Source organism: Amblyomma americanum, chromosome 5 (genome assembly GCF_052857255.1).
Source record: "Amblyomma americanum isolate KBUSLIRL-KWMA chromosome 5, ASM5285725v1, whole genome shotgun sequence".
Taxonomy (NCBI): Eukaryota; Metazoa; Arthropoda; class Arachnida; order Ixodida; family Ixodidae; genus Amblyomma; species Amblyomma americanum.
In genome coordinates this window covers 136,143,278-136,162,756 of record NC_135501.1, presented here as the reverse complement: position 1 = coordinate 136,162,756, position 19,479 = coordinate 136,143,278, and the positions used below count along the sequence as shown (strand labels likewise).

The window sequence follows — 19,479 nt, the reverse complement described above, 5'->3', positions numbered from 1 at the left end:
ATCTCCGCAAGGACCTACGCGGTCACCTTCACCAGCGCAGACATCACCACAGGCCATGCATCATGATGGGGATGATTATGGCAGCAGCTATAAAGGTCCTACGGAAGCTCCTACATCGTTGTGCGATCACACGCAACTGCCTGACTTTTCTGAGCACCCTGAGACGTCAGATCAGATGCAATGCAGTGATTTAACTGTTGAGGACTTACTTGCACTGATTGTGAATTTTGCCATTGAATATGGATTGTCTTGGAAGGCAATCGAAGCGCTTCAAAGACTGATATTGTATATTCTTGACAGGCATGATCTTCCATCGACGAAGTATCGTTTTAAGAAAAGCGTTGGAGTTGGAATTGACAAGGCGAAGTTCCACTTTTACTGCTCGCCGTGCATGAAGCTTGTCGCAGAAATTTCAGGAGATCTTGCCGCGAGAAATCGTGTACAGGGAAACTGCTCCATGTGCGGACGCCACTACTGTGGCCGGCAAATGTTGCTTGATGGACATTTCTTTATAACTTTGCCTGTTCGACAACAGCTGTCGTCACTCCTTACGGATGCTTCAGTTGCCAACATACTACACAGTAGACTCCAAACAATTAACCTGAGACACGAACTAAATACAGACGAGATGTCTGATATTACAGACGGGTTGATGTACCAAGAATTCAGGCGAAACTTGTCCTCAGATGACCTGAGCCTTACATTCAATGCTGATGGCAGCCCAGTCTTCAAATCATCTAAATACTCAATCTGGCCAATACAGTTGACCATAAATGAACTTCCACCACGTATGCGGCAAAAAAATGTGCTATTGTCCGCTTTGTGGTATGGTCAGGTGCATCCTGATATGACTCTCTTCCTCAACGCATTTGTCAGACAAATGGAAGAACTAAGCAGCAATGGTGTGACGTGGAGAGCTTCCACTGAGTCCATGGCTTCAAAGGTAAATATTGTATTTGAAGCAATTTATTATAAGTGAAAGTAATGCGGCTATCTTTAATTCAAGATGCACTCAAGTGTGTCGCTTTGCGTGACAGATGTGCAAATATATGCTGCATATCCTGGACATTTAAAGTAAATATGTAAAGTAAAATTGGGAACCTGAATGTATTTTTAATATCTGTTAATGCCATTACACTCGATGCTAGCTAGTACAGCTGCCAATTACCTTCTCTGTCATTTCTTTTAGCACCACATTTAGGCACTGTTGTAGTGTTGCAAGTACTACCGTGCTTTCCTGAACAGTGCACGTGGCACATCTGTCAACTTTCTAGTCAACGGCCAATGTGTGATGAATAAAGCCCCAGTGGGAGCACATAGAGGGCATGTTTTGTAAAGAAATAGGCATGAATACGAATACAAAGCCCACTCAGACTTGGCACATATCTTCAAAGCTTACACTGGCTTTCATTCCTAGTAGTAGTTTGTCACTGTTTTAAGCTTGTTTACACCTTAAGCTGATGTGCTGTTCATTGATTACAGGTCTATTGCTTCAGTTGTTGCGTAGATTCGCCTGCTAGAGCAGCTATGCAGCACTTTACGCAGTTCAATGGATATTATGGCTGCTCATGGTGCTTGCACCCCGGGAAAACCATTGATGGTAAGTAAGGCTATCTTTAGCACATTTGAATAACTGACTTAGCTATATACCACATATTTGTTTTCTTATAGTTAGGCGCAAACATACATGGGTTGCACAGATGTCATAGCGACCGGCTTATTTGAGATTGCTGTGTGGTGAAAGCCTCCGCGTTTTTATAATGCGCGTATCACGACTTCCTCCAGCCTTCACTGTGGAAGCTGGGCTCCGCGTTCGAACATGGCACCTGTGGCGTCATGTCCAATCCATGTGCAGGTCAGCTTCTTGAGTTAGCTTTAGAAATGCAGTACCACTCTGGATTCATTTGTAGGTTGTGCACCCTTTCAAAGGCTTGGCCTTGAAGTAGCAACATCTTTTTAGAGAGGCCAGTCAACTTCATTTGAGGCAGTGCTTGTGAGCTACCATACTGAGAATTATTACTCAAAACCATCCATTCTTTTTTTTCTCAAGTAATTTTGGTCAGTCCACCTGCTTTGGTCAAGGTTATAGATCAACACGTCACCTTGACTATATCTCTGCTAAAAAATTGTAAGCATGCGTTCAAATAATTGGTATGTGATGTATGTTAGTAGTTTATTTAACATACACTCTTACATTGCATATAGGTGATCTGAACCAACATCACAATGAAAAGTCTTGTATAGGTCAGCATAAGAAAACCTGCACATTCGTTCCACAAATTGCCATTTTTGCCCCTCAGAAATACATCTGTATGAGGGAATGTTATATTCAGGGCCAAATTGTAGCATTGCTGTAGAAGCTGCCAGAGGGTGCCACCTCTTCACAGGCGTGCAACCCAACTAGGCCAACCTGCAAGCTATAGTTGGATACAACTCAAGAATCAAGTTGCAAATGCCACTCAAAGGAGGCCTTCTGACCAGTTGTGTTGACCTATTGTCGTGGCGTCTCGTTTAATCCTCTTACCTGTTATGTGATATTGAAAGTGGCTGGCAAGTGCGAGGGGATTGACCGCGACGTCATTAGGATTGGTCGCAGCCATTGGTTGGAAGGCCTTCTTTGAGGGGCATTTCCTACTTCGTTGTAGGTGTTCAGCTAGCTGCTCGCACCTATAGCTTCTTCTGACATGTCACAGAAAGTTTTCAAGTGCAGTTTCTTTTCTTATTTGTTTGCTAAATCATTGCCTGACATATTGACATATTAGGCTGTGTACGTGCCACTTATTTTCTGCTTCTTGCATATTACTGTGCCAAACAGGAACTGTCAAGTATCCAGTCAACTGTGTCGTGCGTGACAGAAGTATGGAGGGCACAAAGAAAAAGATGCACCGAGCTGTGGCAACCGGAGAGGTCATCAAGGGGTTGAAGGGCGTAACACCCTTAATCAATCTTGCGTACTTCGATGTAATCTGGAGTTTCTCTCCAGATTACATGCATTGTGTTCTTTTAGGGGTATCACGGCAGCTAACGGAATGTTGGCTTTCAAATGTAGGTGAGCCATATTATATTGGGGCTCCGCACTGTCTATCTGCAGTAGATGGGCGCCTTTGTAGCATACGGCCACATCTTTGCATTTCTCGGCTCCCCCGCTCGCTGTCTCTCAGAAAGTACTGGAAGGCCTCGGAATGGCAACAGTGGCTTTTGTTTTTTTCTTTGCCATGTCTGGAGGGCATCCTTCCAAGGCAGTATTTCAAGCATTTTGCACTTCTTGTACAGGGCATTGCTCTTCTTTTGCAGGAAACAGTGTGCAGTGCTGATGTTGAGACTAGTACAGCGTGCCTTGTCAAATTTGTTGTAGACGTGCAGTTTTTGTATGGAGAAAGGCACATGACTTACAATGTGCACCAGCTACTGCACATTGCAAAGAGTGTGGTAAACCAAGGGCCTCTGTGGGCGCACTCTTGTTTCACCTTTGAATCCAACATTGGCCACCTGAAGGAACTTGTGACATCGGCAAAAGGTGTGCCTCTACAAATAGTAGAACGCCTCATGCTGGCCAGTAACTACAAAAGTCTGAGAACACAAGCCAGTCCTCGGATTCAGCACTTTTTGTCTGATACTCGCACAGCATGTACTGGAGGCATTCTGCTTCTGAGCAGGCCACGGGATGTATCTGGGCCGTTGCTCGACTTTGTTCAAAACCAGATTGGCAACATAAATGGGCCTGTTGTGGAGCATGACCGAGCTAGAGTGTCTGGGCACATGTTCCATAGTGAGCAATATGCGAGGCCAAACAAGACAAACTGTACTGCCTTGGTGACAAACGAAGGAATGTGCTTGAAAGTAAAGCACATTGTGTCTTTTAAGGACCTCAGTGGGCATCCAAAGGTTTTTGTTGTCTCCGAGGCATTTTCTTCACAACTGGTACACAATTCCAAGCATATAATGAAGTGTTAAAGAACAGGTTCAAAGAACCTTGTTGAATTGGTGACCAATGTCATTCCGTGTACATACATAGAGCATGATCAAAACATATTTTTCATAAAACACTCTCTGAAGGTGCAGTCTGCTAGTTAACTGGACTCTACAAATGACTCAGTAGTTGTATACATCTCACGAACGAAGTGTACAAATGCCCCTCAAAAGAGGTTGTTTGGTCATAGTCGTCGAGTGGTTGTTATGATGTCATATGGTTAATGTCTTTGCACTTGCCAAACAGGAGCATCTGTCGACACCATTGGCTGAGGCCCCCTTTGAGGGACATTTGCCGCTAATTTTGAGTTGTACACGATTATAAACTATAATCAGCAGTGCACCAAAGTTGGTGAAAAACACTCTGTTTTGAAGTGCTAATTTCCTGAAGTGATAGTGACCAAAATCACATTTATGATTGACTGTGCTAGATGTGAAACTTCTTAGCAGGCCAAAAGCAGTGGCAGTCCATGCACACAATTTTTGTGCAGTGTTGCAGCATAGAAGTTAGTCTCGCAGTTTAATTTCAAAGCAGCTTTGCCATTAATAGTTGAAAAACAGCTCTAAATTAATGGTATAAATCAGGATTCCCATTTATATAACACAGGTGCCATCTCAAACAGCACCACTATACATTGTCTAAGCACGCAGCTCCCTGCAAAAAATTATGCTTTGTGCGCTGTAAAATTTGTGGGCATGTTACAGCCCTGTTTTTTTTGTGCATGGTGATTTTTTTTATATCTGGTATCACTGTATGGTGTCACAGTAAATGACTCTCTTTGATGGCATGGCAGACAGTGTAAGGACCAGTTCCCAACACAAAACCAGCAAGTGGTGCTGCTGGGACCAGCTGGCTCAGACATAAAAACCAGCAAGGTTGCTGCTGGGACCAGTTCCCAACACAAAACCAGCAAGTGGTGCTGCTGGGACCAGCAAGCTCAGACATAAAAACCAGCAAGATTGCTGCTGGGACCAGTTCCCAACACAAAACCAGCAAGTGGTGCTGCTGGGACCAGCAAGTTCAGACCAAAACCAGCAAGTGGTGCTGCTGGGACCAGCAGGCCCAGACCGAAACCAGCAAATGGTGCTGCTGGGACCAGCAGGCCCAGCCCGAAACCAGCAAAATTGCTGCTGGGACCAGCACAAACCAGCAGATTCCCAGCAGGAAATTTTCACCTGGGTTACGGCGCGGTTCAGGTGTCCAAAGATATATGAGACAGATACTGCGCCATTTCCTTTCCCCCAAAACCAATTATTATTTCTCTGGTCCCTTGCACACAGTACTTCGTACTATCATTACCTTCAGTCCTCTTCGACAACTTTTGGCTTTGTTTTGCCTGAGGCATGTTAGCAGTTGAGGCTGTAGTGGACTCGTCCAGTTTGGCCTAAGACATGTTAGCAGTTGAGGCTGCAGCAGACTGACCCAGTGTTAGAGGTCGATTTTGTTTTCTTGCCTTGTATACCAACGGCCTTACCAGCTCAAGCAGAGGCACCTTGCAGAAAAATTTCTCTGCTCTTGTCAATAAAGGTACAACAAAAGAGAATTCTGCCTTCACTCTGCACGCTCATTCCATTCTTGTTGCACAACACAGTCACAGTAAGTTCTCTGGCGCACAAACATTTGGACCTCAAGTGCACCATCAGATTGGACGACACAGCTGTTTGCATCACACAGGAGGTCACTTAAGTTCCCATCCCTGACTTTCCAGGGACACTTCACTTCAACTGGCCCTCACAACAGCATGCACATTCTACCAGCATGTCAGGAGTGGCACCAAGGTAAATGTGGGTTTGTGAAACTAGCAGCCCTGCCTCCTTAAACTGTACTTGTTGGTGAAACTTTGTGGCAGTCAGCTTGGACTCTCCGAGCGCATTTGATTCATTTTGCCTGCCGCACCTAAGAGCAGTTGATGACACTTTATTTTCATGCGGGTAGCAAATGCGCTTCGGTAAGCTGATTGAAGGCACCTCCAGTCTTGTATGACAGACATCATAAATGTGGGCGCTGTGATATGGCCAGCCCTGTATGCAAACCACTGAGTACTCATCGACTGTTGCCTAGTTCTATGCTGCTGACTGCATATGCACATCACTAATTTTTAGCTTGCTGTAAACAATTCTGCAGTGTTGTGCCAGCTGGTCATAACCCTTACAAAAATCGGTGTGTTCTTTTAGTGATCGTTTCGTGGACTTCCGTCAACACAGTCAATGACATATCAACATAATGGCTATGCAACTTATTGTTGCCAAATTCTTGCATATTGGCACACTTTTTTGTTGACCATCTGTTGAAACCTGTTGAGTTGAGAAGTTGTTGCCCTTTTGTTGATGCACACAGAAAGATAATCTTGTTGATCCCCTGTTCAACCATTGTTGAGTAGAGAAGTTGTTGCCCTTTTGTTGATGCACACAGAAAGATAACCTTGTTGATCCCCTGTTCAACCGTTGTTGAGTTGAGAAGTTGTAGTCATTTTGTTGATGCACACAGAAAGGCAATCCTGCTGGAAGGACATATATATATGCAAATGAGGATTGTGGCACACGTACCTGCATGCACTTCAAGATGTACAAGAAAAAAATGTTAAAAATTGTTTTATTTGTAAAATATCACAGGTGCCTGACTAGAGCTGAAGTTGTAATTAAGAAATAAACTAATTAAAAATTATATGTCACAGCAGGTGAATGTTGCTGCCGGCCCATTACAGTAGAACCCCGCTGTTATGTTCTTCACTGCGCATTTTTCCGGCTGCTGCTCGCTTTCATCCGGTCCCAGCAATATCTCCCAAAGGATCCAATGTATTGGGAACCCCACTGTTGTAGGTGTGAAACCATTCCAGAATGATACGTCGCAACCTGGCACCCCGAACCCGTCTGGGCAATGCGCGCCAACCGCCACTTTTACTTTTGACAAGTCTTGGCCAGGCTTTGCTGTATGCAAGTGGCTGCAAGAAGCCGCACAAGAGCTGGAGAGGTCGCCATTAGATCGCCATCTGCCCCGTGAACATAGAACAATGTAACTGCAATTTTTGTCGTGCTTTGATGGCATCAAGAAAGTGGAAGGCGCTTCCCCTTGAGCAAAAACTGGACGTACTAAACACAGTCGACAGGGAGCCAGCGCGGAATATATTCCACAACGCCGAGACCTTGGTCTGCCTCCCTCAACGCTTAACAGCATTGTCTCGAAGCATGCCGATAGAAGCGAATGCCGCCATGTTTGGCCCGAAAGCTAAGCAGGCTGGTGGCGCCAAGTATGGACGACTATGTCGCCGTGGATGCTGCCGTAGTGATGTCGGGGTGCCAAAGCATGATCGAAATCGTTGCGAACTCGGTCGCGAGTGAAGCCGCTGACTGAGATGACGATGAACAGCACGAGCCGCATGATTCCGGGGAGTTGGCAGATACAAGTTTTGGAGAAGCCTTCGCGGCTCTGGACCACCTGCGCAGAGACGTCACACCCCAAAGCTACGCTGACAACAATGCGGCCTTCCAGGCTATTAGAAACGCGTGGTGCTTTCCAGCGAGCGAAAGAAACGGCAATCCATCATTCTCGATTTTTTATCTGGAAATAAATAGTTTTAAAGTCAAAGCTGCACTGTTTTCATTCATTTTCGGAGCTTTCCTCACTATTGCAGTTTCCCGGCAGTTATGTGGTTTTTTTCCCCGGTCTGGTGAAGAACATATATGAACGGGGTTCCATCTAATGAGGCGCGTCACATGGCGTGTGACGCTATTTTCCAGAGGGCCTGCTCTGGCATTGCTGCTGCCGGGCCATTGTTGAGGCGAGCCAGGTAGCTCGCCAGGCTATTCTTGATTAGGGCTGCACTTGCATCTGGGAACTTCCTGCATGTAAAGCCTGAAAACAAAATAGCAAACTGATGTTGAACAAGTAAAAAAATCACCCTCACATTTCTGCAACATTCATATATGCCTTTGCCAAATCGACTTGTCCTATCCTTTTCCTTATCTGTACAGTAAATCTTGTTTTCTCCATAAAACTATAAGCAATGATATAATCAATACAGCTATATTCCTCTCAAATGTGCAGTGTGAAGCTATTGCTAATAACAGCAAATATAATAAGTTACTTCATGCAGTTTAACAGATACGTGTCACAATAGTGGGAGCAGTATTCTTGTATGCGTGCATGCAATCTGCAATTTCAAGGCATTCAGCAATGACATTTCTCATTCTTTCCTATTCTTTTCTTTTTTTACATACCATTTGGTTTATGCTTTATGGGGGTTTAATGTCCGAAAGCGAGTCAGGCTATGAGAGACGCCGCAGTGAAGGGATCCGGAAATTTTGACCACCTGGGGTTCTTTAACGTGCACTGACATCGCACAGTACACGGGCGTCTAGAATTTCGCCTCCATCGAAATTAGACCACCACAGCCAGGATCGAACCCGCGTCTTTCGGGTCAGCAGTTGAGCATTATAACCACTCAGCCATTGCGGCCAGTGGACTATTATAAAATATCGAACAAGTCAAATAGTGTATTTTGGAAATTATTTGAACCGGATCAAATTGGCTATGAACTTTCGAACAGCTTTTGAACAATTGGCATAATGTTCAAATAAGGCTTGGCATGGTATATTCCCTCAATGATTGTTCTTTCAAAGAACAGGGCACACACTAATGCTGGGTACCATCCTGCGGTGATCAATATCTGCGTGATGAAGGGTCTAGTGCCACTACATGGTCCTTTCGTGTGGCAGCATTCGTAATGCTCATACATGACCTCTAAGACACGACAACACGGCTAGGCTTCGCCAAGTTTAACAGCCATGGAGGCCATGGCTAATTATGCTTTCGCCCCTCTCATGCCCTTAGCTGTGGCTCTGGTTTATTCTCTATCATTGTCAATAAGAAAATAATTTTTGTACACGCATAACTTGACGTTCATAGAGTTAACATAATGAATACGTGTTGCAGCACCTTAGTGCTGCGTAATTAACAGCTATATCTTTAACTCCGTAAGTTAGAATCGTACTGCAACGCTGCCACTCAGTGGCGTTGCCAGAAATTTTGTTCGGGGGAGGGGCTCATGTCGTCGAGCCGCCCTGTATTGTGTGTGTATACATATATATGTACACACATACACACACATATAGGGTCTCGGTTCTGGAAGTCTTGATGCCATAGTTAGCATAAGAGGGCTCTCGCACAGTTTCCGCCCTCGCCGTTGGATGATGTTTGGATGATGTTCCACGTCACACTCACAGTAATAAAAGACGCGCTGCGTCCGCCAGTATGACGAGGGTGGCGCATGTGAACACTGTCGAGGTTCGCTTACACGCAATAAACAAATTACCCACGAGAGCAGCAGATTGGAGAGCCGTCACCGCAGCTCAATTGCAGTGGCACCGCCAGAAATTTTGTTCGAGGGGGCTCATGTTGTCAAATTTCGGGGGGGGGGGCTGAAGGCCCATACCCCCCCCCCCCCACCCCTCGCTACGCCCCTGCTGCCGCTATCACATCAATGTTTAACGCTATTCTTCCGTTTTGTCCGATTATTCGCACAAGTAGCAAATATTGCCACAAATATTCTATTCGTTTTAAACTTGGTAGGCCAGTTACACTACTCATGTTCAATTTAAAAAAGTACCATTCGTTTCTCTAGTTTGGATTCCTGTTTTGTTTGCAAAAAAATCTCAAGTGCTTTCAACCTAAGATATTGGATTTTTTTACCCTCAGCAATAATAGAGTTCTAAACTCTAAATGAGCAATATGGATTTATAAACAGTATTTTAGATGGCTTCCTACATAAAAATATGTCTGAAAAGGACACTTACCAATTACTGCCGAGACCTTCTCTTGGTCCAGAGACCCACATTTGGAGTGTGTGCGAGTGTTCTGCTGCCCGAAGAGAGAGCTGCCCTGCAGCTCCTCAGGCGAAAACATGGCGGAGCAGCGCACGGGCATACTTCCCAGGCCCACTGTTCGGATGGTTCAACAGCCCGAGCACCGATTTATCAACAAGAACGCCACCACCAATATCAACCTGCAAAGACAAAGCATGTTCCACCTTTGTGACAAAAGCATTCGCAAGAGAGCAAAAGAGAAGAGAACAAAGTTTTATAGAAGGCCTTGTTTTACAGTGACCACACAGAAACTGCTACCTAATAATGAAACATGCTCCTGCTATGGGGTTGTGCCATAAGATACAGTATAATTGGCTTATTGCTAGTCTCAATACGAGACCATAGGAGGTGGGCAATCAGTACAATACAAAGTTCAAAACAATAAAGAGAAATTGCTTCCAGAGGATGTACAGAAAGGAAACTTTGAAAATAGATGTTATATAATACTAGTAGGCAGGTTACCAAAGAATACCTTAAAAATTCAGAGCAGCAGAAAAAAGAAAACAAAGAGAGTAGCACTCTTGCTAGTAAGCATGCTAGAAAAAGAAGGTAACAGGTCACAATGGTCCACACAACCATCTGTAAAAATAACATATCAAGAAATGGCAACAAGTAATGGCTGCGCAGTCATCTGGTAGAATGTAGGACTATGACCACTTTACTGATTTTTGTTGAATCCTAATCTAGAGGTGAAGGAAGATAGTGATAGTGAGTACGCACTAGTAATCAATGGATTGAGGTAATTCCATTTGCTGATGGCTAAAGTAAAGAAGCAATGCTTGAGAATGTTGGTTTGACGTGAGTATTCAGTCAGCGTATGTGCATGCTTGTGCCGGGATTGCAGTGAGTGTCAGAAGGATGCATATTTAGACACATTTACACTATAGCTGCTGCATAATAATTGGTATAAAAACTTCAGGTGAGATTCTTTTCCCCTAGGTGATAGTGATGGAAGGCCAGCTAATGCGGTAGTATCAGTAGGGGAGTCAGAGGGTTTGTATTTTTTATGAATGAACCTTGCAGCTTTTCGTTGCATTCTCTCAAGCTGAGTGACGTCAGTGATTGATTGTAGGAACCAAAGAGTGCTTGTATATTATAAAATCACTCTTACAAGGGCAGTAGGCAAAAGAGCTTTGAGGGGCTAATCATAAGCATCTTCTGAGGAAGAACAGCTTTCGCAAGGTGGCAGAATATAAACATGGCCCAAAATATAAATAATCCAAATATCAATAACATAAAAAGAGTCAAATGTGATGAACTGGTCATTACAAAAGCCTAACTTTCATCCAGCGATTATGTAGCAAAATGGAAAAACAAATTTAGGAGCCCTTCCGAGAACTGGTCATTACAAAAGCCTAACTTGCATCCAGCGATTATGTGGCAAAATAGAAAAACAAATTTAGGAGCCCTTCCGAGAACTGGTCATCACAAAAGCCTAACTTGCATCCAGCGATTATGTAGCAAAATAGAAAAACAAATTTAGGAGCACCTTCCGAGGTAAAAGCAACCCAAGAGCAACAACGTAAAAAAACGCTCAAAGCGAGACATGACATGACCTCAAAAGCAATTCAGCAAACACCCCCCCCAAGGTGCTCCTCTACTGAGCCAGAGTACCCAGGTTCGGACCGGACCTTGGGCGGCTGCGTTTCATTGGAGGTTAAATGCAAAGGCGCCCGTGTGCTGGTAGGTAGGTGAAAACTTTACTGATGAGCCTCATGGATGAGATAATGCCAAGGGTTGGTCTGGCTCTTGATCCCGGGTGGTGGCCAACAGTCCATGACGTGCGGCGACCTCTCCAGCCCACTCTACCAGCCACCTTTGTGAGGCCGGTTCGAAGCTGGAGGCCACGATCTCCCAACCCTCTCTGTCCGTGAGGTTCCAGCGAGGTGGTGGTTGGAATTCTCGGCAGAGATATAAAATGTGGTCAAAGTTGGCTCTCGGAGCCCCACAAAGAGAGCATTCAGGTCTTTATTGGCCTGGGTGGATAAGGGCTAACAAAGCCGGTGAAAGGAATGTGCGAGCCTGGAGCTGTCTCCATGTCTTTTGTTGTTCTTTCGAGGGAGATGTTTGGTGGCGGATAGACGAGTCTTTGCTCCCTGTAATAGAGGGTTATTTCTTGATAGGTGACGAGCCGGTCCCTAACGCTACCCCGGTCTAGGGTGTGGTCTGCTCGGTTGACGTACGCTCGAGCAAGAGAGTGAGCCACTTCGCTGCCGGGATTGCCTGCATGGGCTGGCACCCAAACTATTTGAACGGGGTTGGGGTTCTGTGGAGCAAGAATTGATAATTTTTCGGGTGGTAGAATGAATCTGTCCCCGTGCAAAATTCGTGATTGCTGTTTTAGAGTCACTCAGAATGAGTGTGGAAGCAGAGGAAGAAATGGCAAGCGCTATGGCTGCTTCTTCGGCTTCAAGTGAGGTTGTTGTGTTGGTCGAGCACAAGGCTATGTGTTTGAGGTCATGTGATGCTACAGTGATGGCAGAGGCCGAATTGTGGATGTACTCAGCCGCGTCCGCGTAGACGGCGTCCCTTGACACGGCTACACGTCTGGCCTGGTTGTGAACTGGGTGTATGTTTTTGGACAGAGGGTGAACTACGAGTCTGTCCCTGATGTGTGTTGGGATGGTGTGGGAGTTGTTGGGGGGTGGACCTGTTGGCCGAATCTTTAGAGCGGCGAGAATGTGTCTACCTGTACTTGTGGAGGAGAGTCTGTTGATCTGAGCCGTGCAATGAGCTTCAGTTCTTGTAGTGTACTGCGTACTGCCATGCATAGGAGATGGGTGGTGGGAGCTCGTTGTGGGAGATTTAAGGCTGCCTTGTATGCCTGTCTTATTACTGCATTTGCCTTCTCCTCTTCCACCTTTGTGAGGTAGAGGTAAGGAAGGGAGTAAACCATGCCTCGGGTCATGCTCACGCATGCCTCGGTGCTTGTTGGCTATTCTAATCAATCAGAGTGTTTGATGTGTCCTGATTGTTAGTTTGGAGATGGTCCCATGTGCTGTGTGATCTCAGTGCACATTAAAGGTCCCCAAGTGGTAGAAATTATTCGAGTCCTCCACTACAGCACCTCTTTCTTCCTTTTTTCTTTCCGTCCCTCCTTTATTCCTTCCCTGATAGCACAGTTCAGGTTTCCCCCAAGATACTGTGCCATTTCCTCTCCCCAAAAACCATTTTCAAAAAGAAAAAAATACCAGTTTGGAAAACATGGCAAATATATTCCTTAGAGTGCTAGCATTAGTGACTGCCCTTTTGCCAAGGAACAGATGGCTGGTCAATACATTTACCTTTCTGGGAACACGGAAAGCTTCAAGTCACAAGCCACACACAGCCCTCCGGCACCTTGTGCACTTGAAAAACAAGCACCAAAGACCATGCATGGAAGCATGGAAGGAATGGGCACCCGGCATCATTTACAAACTCAACTATGCTATTGTTTTTAAATCTGTAAGAAAAATATTTGAAGAAATATTTTAATACCCTTAATAAAGACAATTAGTTTTCCAGCGTACGATATTAGCAGGTAATCTTTTGTGGGGATGTCAAAAATTTCATTCAAAATGTCATGGCTAATGGAAATGGTACCATCAAAATGCAATTTATCAAATTAATACCATAAAAATTGCAAAAATATTTTCAATTTAGTATGTATGCATTATGCTTATAATTATGAAAGAAAAATTACAGGATTGCACTTAAGTCTGCCTAAAAGTTTCACATTTCCATTTCTTTTCTTTCTCCCTCAATTGCTCATTTTTAAAAATTTGCCTTTTATTTAATTCATTGTTTTTCATTTATTTTTATTCTAAGTAAGCCTTCTCATGCATTTATATAACCTTTCTTTAAATCAGTCACGCAAAACCTGCTGATAATAATTCAATTAAATTATTTAAATAACAAAATTCATCAACCAAACTATTTTTCATTTCAAGACCTACTCACGCTCTGCCTAACACAATCAAGCTTTTCCAGATTTAGCTCCGCACGACATAATCATGCAGACAAAATTTTGTAGACACTTTTTGCTGACGCGATGTAACCATATAGTGCTTTCGCATATAAAAAAAGTGATGTTACTTTTGGTGGTAGATTATATGCCTCCAAAAAGATATCAAGAAACCACCTTATTTGAAACATGAAGTATGCAAAACTTACCTGAAACAAGGAAATCACAACTAGGTGCAGCAGTCTCAGAAAAAGCTGAGTTCGCTTTGTGCACAATTGTGTGCAAAGCATGCTAAAGGGTTATTCACATTCCTTTTGTATCCAGTCACATGTTTAAAAGGGACACAAAGTTATGACAGCAATCTGTGAGTGAACCTCAAATGTCATCATTATCCCTGAAAATAGCTGTGGAGCACTGCCGAGCTTTGTCTATAGTCCGAATGCCACCTGATCAAAATCCAGTTGCAATGAGTCTGTCTAGTAGTAATATGAGAATGCCTACACACTGATGGTGACAAGTGAGCAAGCGCACATTCCTTATCGGCTGGCGTGCAGGGACCAGGACTCTTTTCGAATTTGGCCATCATCCCCTTCAGACTTTCACCATCTTGTATGCATCTGCAACAAGCACAGAAATGGAATCATTGCCGAGTTAATCAGTGGACACGAGTTCAGCTGATTACATTCACAGTGCTAATAGGGTTGAGGGTGGCATTTTGTTTTCTTGTATTTTGAAATTTCTTCATTGAAATACTCCCATTCCTTTGCATTCCCTTAATTCTTTTTGAGTCAGCATCTGCATGACAAAGAATCCATCTGAAGTATAGCCGGCATCCATTCAAGCAGTCTTTTGCACCCCATTAAGAATATTTTTACCAGCAAAATGTATTACAGTTTATGGTACGCAATTCCTCAATCTCTGGCATATCTATTGAATTTCCTGAAGAAATGGTATCAAAGCTACGCATGTAGACAACATGAAGTATGTGTGCACTGCATGAAGCGAGTTTGCCCAGTTCCCTTTGAGGCAGCTGTGTTCAGCAGTAAATGTTTACTAGCAGTCTGTTCAATTCGCCTGCAGTACATAAGCGTTTTCTCATAGTCGTACATGAACTGTTCCTCATCGGTTTCAGCAGTGCAACACAGTGCCCTCTGCAAGAAGCCATTTGTTTAAAAAATGCAGACACTATGCAGGTTCAGATAAGGAAACATTCAGGTAAACCTTATTTGACGTCATAGCCGTCATCTTGCTGTAGGAACCAAAACGAGCGAGAGAAAAATTCAACGATAAATGATTTACACATTCTAGCTTATACCATATGATGATCCATGTTCAGTAATGTTTTACGCATGATTAACAAGACAACATGCAACCAAAATCTGGTGTCTGTACCCCTTTCAAGTTGGTAGTACTTGACAGCATCCACAGAGGCTTTCTTATCCGACGCTGTAGATGAGCACAAGAACCCGCACACATATTGAATGAGCACTCATCAGCATTTCTGCGAGTTGGATCCCTTTAACTTTTTCTTCAACGGGACGGAGCAACTGAAAGATGCTAATATTCGGGTACAAGAGGCCTCCTCTTCTGAATAGAAAGATGTTAGGCTGATGATAAACATGCACTTTATTTCATTTCATTTTTTCCCTTAAAGGCCCAAAGGCATTACGTAAGGGGGAGCAAAATCAAGGCCAAAAGAGAGAAAGAAGACTCATAAAAGAGAACAGTAAGAAAAAAAACAGGATATAGCAGTTAAATAATCTTGTGACGCGTATACAATGCAAAGTGGAATGCATGGGATCTAAACAGGAAAAACTGCAAAAGGCATGACATAAAAAAGAAAAGCAACAATAAACGGCTGTTCAAAATGCCGAGGTGAATATGGCAGGAACTTTTTGCCCTCATAAAAAATGGTCGTTTAGTTTATACTGGAATGATTTGCGGTCAGCGCATGATGTGATGGTATTTGGCCAGGCCATTCCGTAGTGCTATTGCGTCCGGAAAAAATTATGACTTTAGTGCTAAGGTGCCACAGCTGATGCGTGCAATACTATGGTCATAGCTTAGGTGGCTAGACGTCCTGTGCGGGGGTTGTAGGTTTTCGTGTCTCGTGCGTGAGTGATAATAGAAATGATGAAGGCAGAGGCAAGATATGATGCAGCGTGACTAGAGTGATGGAATGGCAAGGGAGTGTTTCAGTGCGGTGATACTGGTTTTCCTTGAATAGCAAGACTTTATAAATTGGATGGCGCGATTCTGTACGGCTTCAAGGTCAGCGGCGAGGTATGCTTGTGATGGGTGCTAAATGGATGATGCATATTCTAGTATAATTGGCTGAATGAATGTTATACATGCTAGTTTTTTATGTCAGGGTATGCGGCGTTCAAGTTATGGCGCAGGTACCCGAATGTGCGAGAGGCTGCAGCACAGATGTTTTGAATGTGAGTTACCCATGATAGCGATGGTGTTAGATGGAGGCCAAAATATCTGTAGGATAATGCGGAGTGAATGGAAAATGAGTCAATACTGTATAAATGTCAATAATAATAACAAATGCTTATCATAATTGGTGTTTATTTCTTTTGTGCAGTCATTGCGCTGTTGCTGTTAATATGAAAGTCCATAACCAACTCGTCCAAATTCTATTATGTATATTTTGAGACCAATTGCTAACCAGCTATGATAAGGTGCATGCATTAAACGAAAAATAAGCGATAAGAATACACATTTCAGTAAAGACTGGTGACCACCCAATTTAAACCTTCAGTTAGCACAACTAAAAACTTCAGAACCTAGCATTTGCAATATCCCTAGATGCACGCACATTTCTTCCACAGCCCTAAGAAAGTAAAAATGTGAATTTGGTTTGCCTTATGGGAGCTTAACGCCCTAAAGCAACTCAGGCTGCGAGGGACGCCGTAGTGAAGGTCTCTGGAAATTTCGACCACCTGGGGTTCTTTATCATGCCCTGAAATCGCACAGTACACGGGCCTCTAGAATTTCGCCTCCATCGAAATTCGACTGCTCTGGCCGGGATCGAACCCGCGTCTTTTGGGTCAGCATGGATCAGCATGCTTGGATCAGCATGTTTGACACACATTGAATGATGTTTAAAGTAAAGCCAGGAGTTACTACCTGTACAGGTGATGCTGCCCCACTCCCTTGAACACTTGTTGAAGATGCAGTCGCAATCTCTTCAGCGCTGGCCGCTGCAGCAACAATTTTTTTTCTCTTCCGCTCAAGGACAGTTGGTTTCCCTGAAACAATGCATAAACAATATTATGCAGCGTGGTGTAATGTTTTGTAAATAAAGATGGTACATAATGCACAAAAGTATGTGATGAATGCCCCTAAAGGGCCTTCGGGTGGCACAAAATATGCTTGCAAGAGAGCCCTCAATCTTGATCTTAAAGCATGGTTTCAAAATCATCTGCACTAAAAACGTCGCATCAGATAGCTCTTACAGTGTAGTCATTAGCGCACTAGCCTAGAGTGTTCGAGCGGTGTTCTCCGGAACAAGGGAAGCGAAATTTTAAAGAATATGCTTAGTTTCAGAGACTGTTTGCACTAATGATATGACGCGAAGCACACAAACGCCATAGAAAGTCGTGAAGCCCATAACAGGTGCACAAATATTCTGCTTTGTTAAACTGCTTGAGCACTCCAGTCTGCTTACAGTTATATATGTTTAAAAAAAAATACAGCACAAGGCGCCTTTCATACAACATATGACGACAAAGGAAGTGATATTACGTCGCAAGAGTTTCCGGTTTGCAAACTTTTCGACCGTAGCGAGTTATCGCGAAAACTGGCAATTTAGGCACCTAAAGAAAGCAACGTAAACAGGCCATTCGCTGGTCCAATTTCTTTGCGCGTTGACTATAGATGGTAAAGACTGGCGAGGTCCTTCTAAAACAAGCTCCAATATGAACTCAACCTACCCAGCACTTCATTTTTGCGTAGTCATGTGCTGGAACGTTGTTAGACAAAACTTACCGAAAGCAAGCAGCTCCGCTGGTGCAGCATCCTGACCCTCCTCCCAGCGCACCCGAACTTCTTGGCCGCGCAGTTCACTAATGGCGTTCTCCTGGGTTAACAGGCTGATGCCCACAGCGGCATCCTCAATCATTTTCACAGGGTACACGTCCCACTTATTTTCGTCCTTCCACTTCATTTTCCGGCACAACGTCAATGCAAACTTTCCCGCGGGTCGCTGTGGGTAGACCGACATGAGTCACGAACAAAGCAACGCCGTCACGACGACAAAGCCCCCCTACGTCTTCCCGCCAACGTCTGCCAAGCCCGCCAATTTACCGTCCGCGCTGTGTTGGTCGCTGGAGCGATGAAAAGCGTAGAGGGCGCTGGCTGTAAGAGAGTGCTAAAGCTACTATATAGATGCATATAGTAACTGCTCGGTCGCATCGGTTGCGGCGCCGAGATAACACGCGCGGCGTCTGCTTCTGTGCCTCATTGGTTTCTGCCGAATCGCGTTGTTTTATGGTCGTGCCATCGTGCAACGTTTACTAAACAAAACTGCGGAGACACGGTGGGCTAAGCGAGTCGGGCATGATCACCCGCGCATGATGGAAACCCGTAATCGTCTGCCTCGAAATCGAAGAACCGAAAGTCGCAACTCATGGTTTTCGCCAAAGGGCGCTAACGGTGCCATCTGTTGTTTTCGTAAGAAAGCACCATGACGCGAGGGGCGCTGAGGTCAGCATTACAACTGTGCAGGGGCCCTATTCTCGACATTTCGCCATTTTGTTCAAATTGTGATGTAGGCGTGACGTAACCATCAAGGCGGTGCCAGGTTACGTAAGCACTGAAAGAGGTTATGAAATGTGAAGAATAAAACAAAAAAGGATAAACACAAACGATGTCGTCTGCTACTGTTGGCGCCAAGTGCGAAAAAGAACGACGTTCGGGGAGCGTCATTATAGTCATTCTGCTGCGAGGCCGTCTTAAACAGCACTCACTGGGCACCAGCTGTAAACAGGATCAAACGGTGCGTACACACAGACCACAGCGGCTTCGGTGAGAACACGCATATGCAGCGAATGGCGCGCACTTTCACTGGCAGAGTAATGCTTGCCCTTGAAAACTGGGCCTTGCAAAGTGCCACGGTCGAAAAACGAAAAAAGCACATTAAGCAACGCCTCGGCCGCTGGAAACGAATTTTGTTCCATGGCCCCAGCATCGCACCGTTGTATATGAGTGGTTCTGGTGACAAAAAATGCCGATGATTTCGACAGCTTCGTGATGCGCTAAAAAATGACGCTCATCCAACAACTAGAGGCATTTCGCAATGAAATAAATGCAACTAAATTTTTATTTTTGTACACCTGCTACTACACTGAAAAGGGGGGGGGTCTGCGACTGAACTCTCGTGAGCAGTGTTTGTTTTGGCAGTCGTCTGCTGTCGTCTGCTACGGAGCGCCAGTGACGAACATGGAGCCTCCGTGCGCGAGCGTGGCCAACAGTAATCAGCGCGGTGTTTATACATTGCGTTGTAGCGCAGATCAACTAGAAGCCATGCTCTGTTTTATCGAGCAGCATGCCGGTCTGGGCCGCGGGGCCAGTGAGGCGATGCCAGCAGAAACATGCCAGCGCCTGTGGGTGCAGCTCGCGGCCGAGCTGAACGGGCTGGGGCCGGCAACGCGCTCGCCGGAAGGCTGGAAGCGCTTCTGGCAGCATCGGGTGAGGCA

At 44.7% G+C, this 19,479-nt stretch overlaps 2 protein-coding genes across 5 annotated transcripts in view; both read left to right on the top strand.

Moving 5' to 3' along the window:
• The window catches only part of LOC144132733 (uncharacterized), a 125,962-nt gene that overhangs the window by 78,387 nt on the left and 28,096 nt on the right, over nucleotides 1-19,479 (top strand). The window lies entirely within an intron of this gene.
• On the top strand, nucleotides 132-5,670 carry LOC144132732 (uncharacterized). Of its 2 annotated transcripts, XM_077665340.1 has the most exons (3): nucleotides 132-943; nucleotides 1,483-1,600; nucleotides 2,816-5,670. In XM_077665340.1, exons 1-3 carry the CDS (start codon nucleotides 176-178, stop codon nucleotides 3,952-3,954), a joined length of 2,025 nt encoding a protein of 674 aa, XP_077521466.1. In that variant the 5' UTR covers nucleotides 132-175; the 3' UTR covers nucleotides 3,955-5,670. The 2 variants fall into 2 exon arrangements, with proteins under 2 accessions (XP_077521466.1, XP_077521467.1); XM_077665341.1 differs by having other exon boundaries at nucleotides 805-1,600.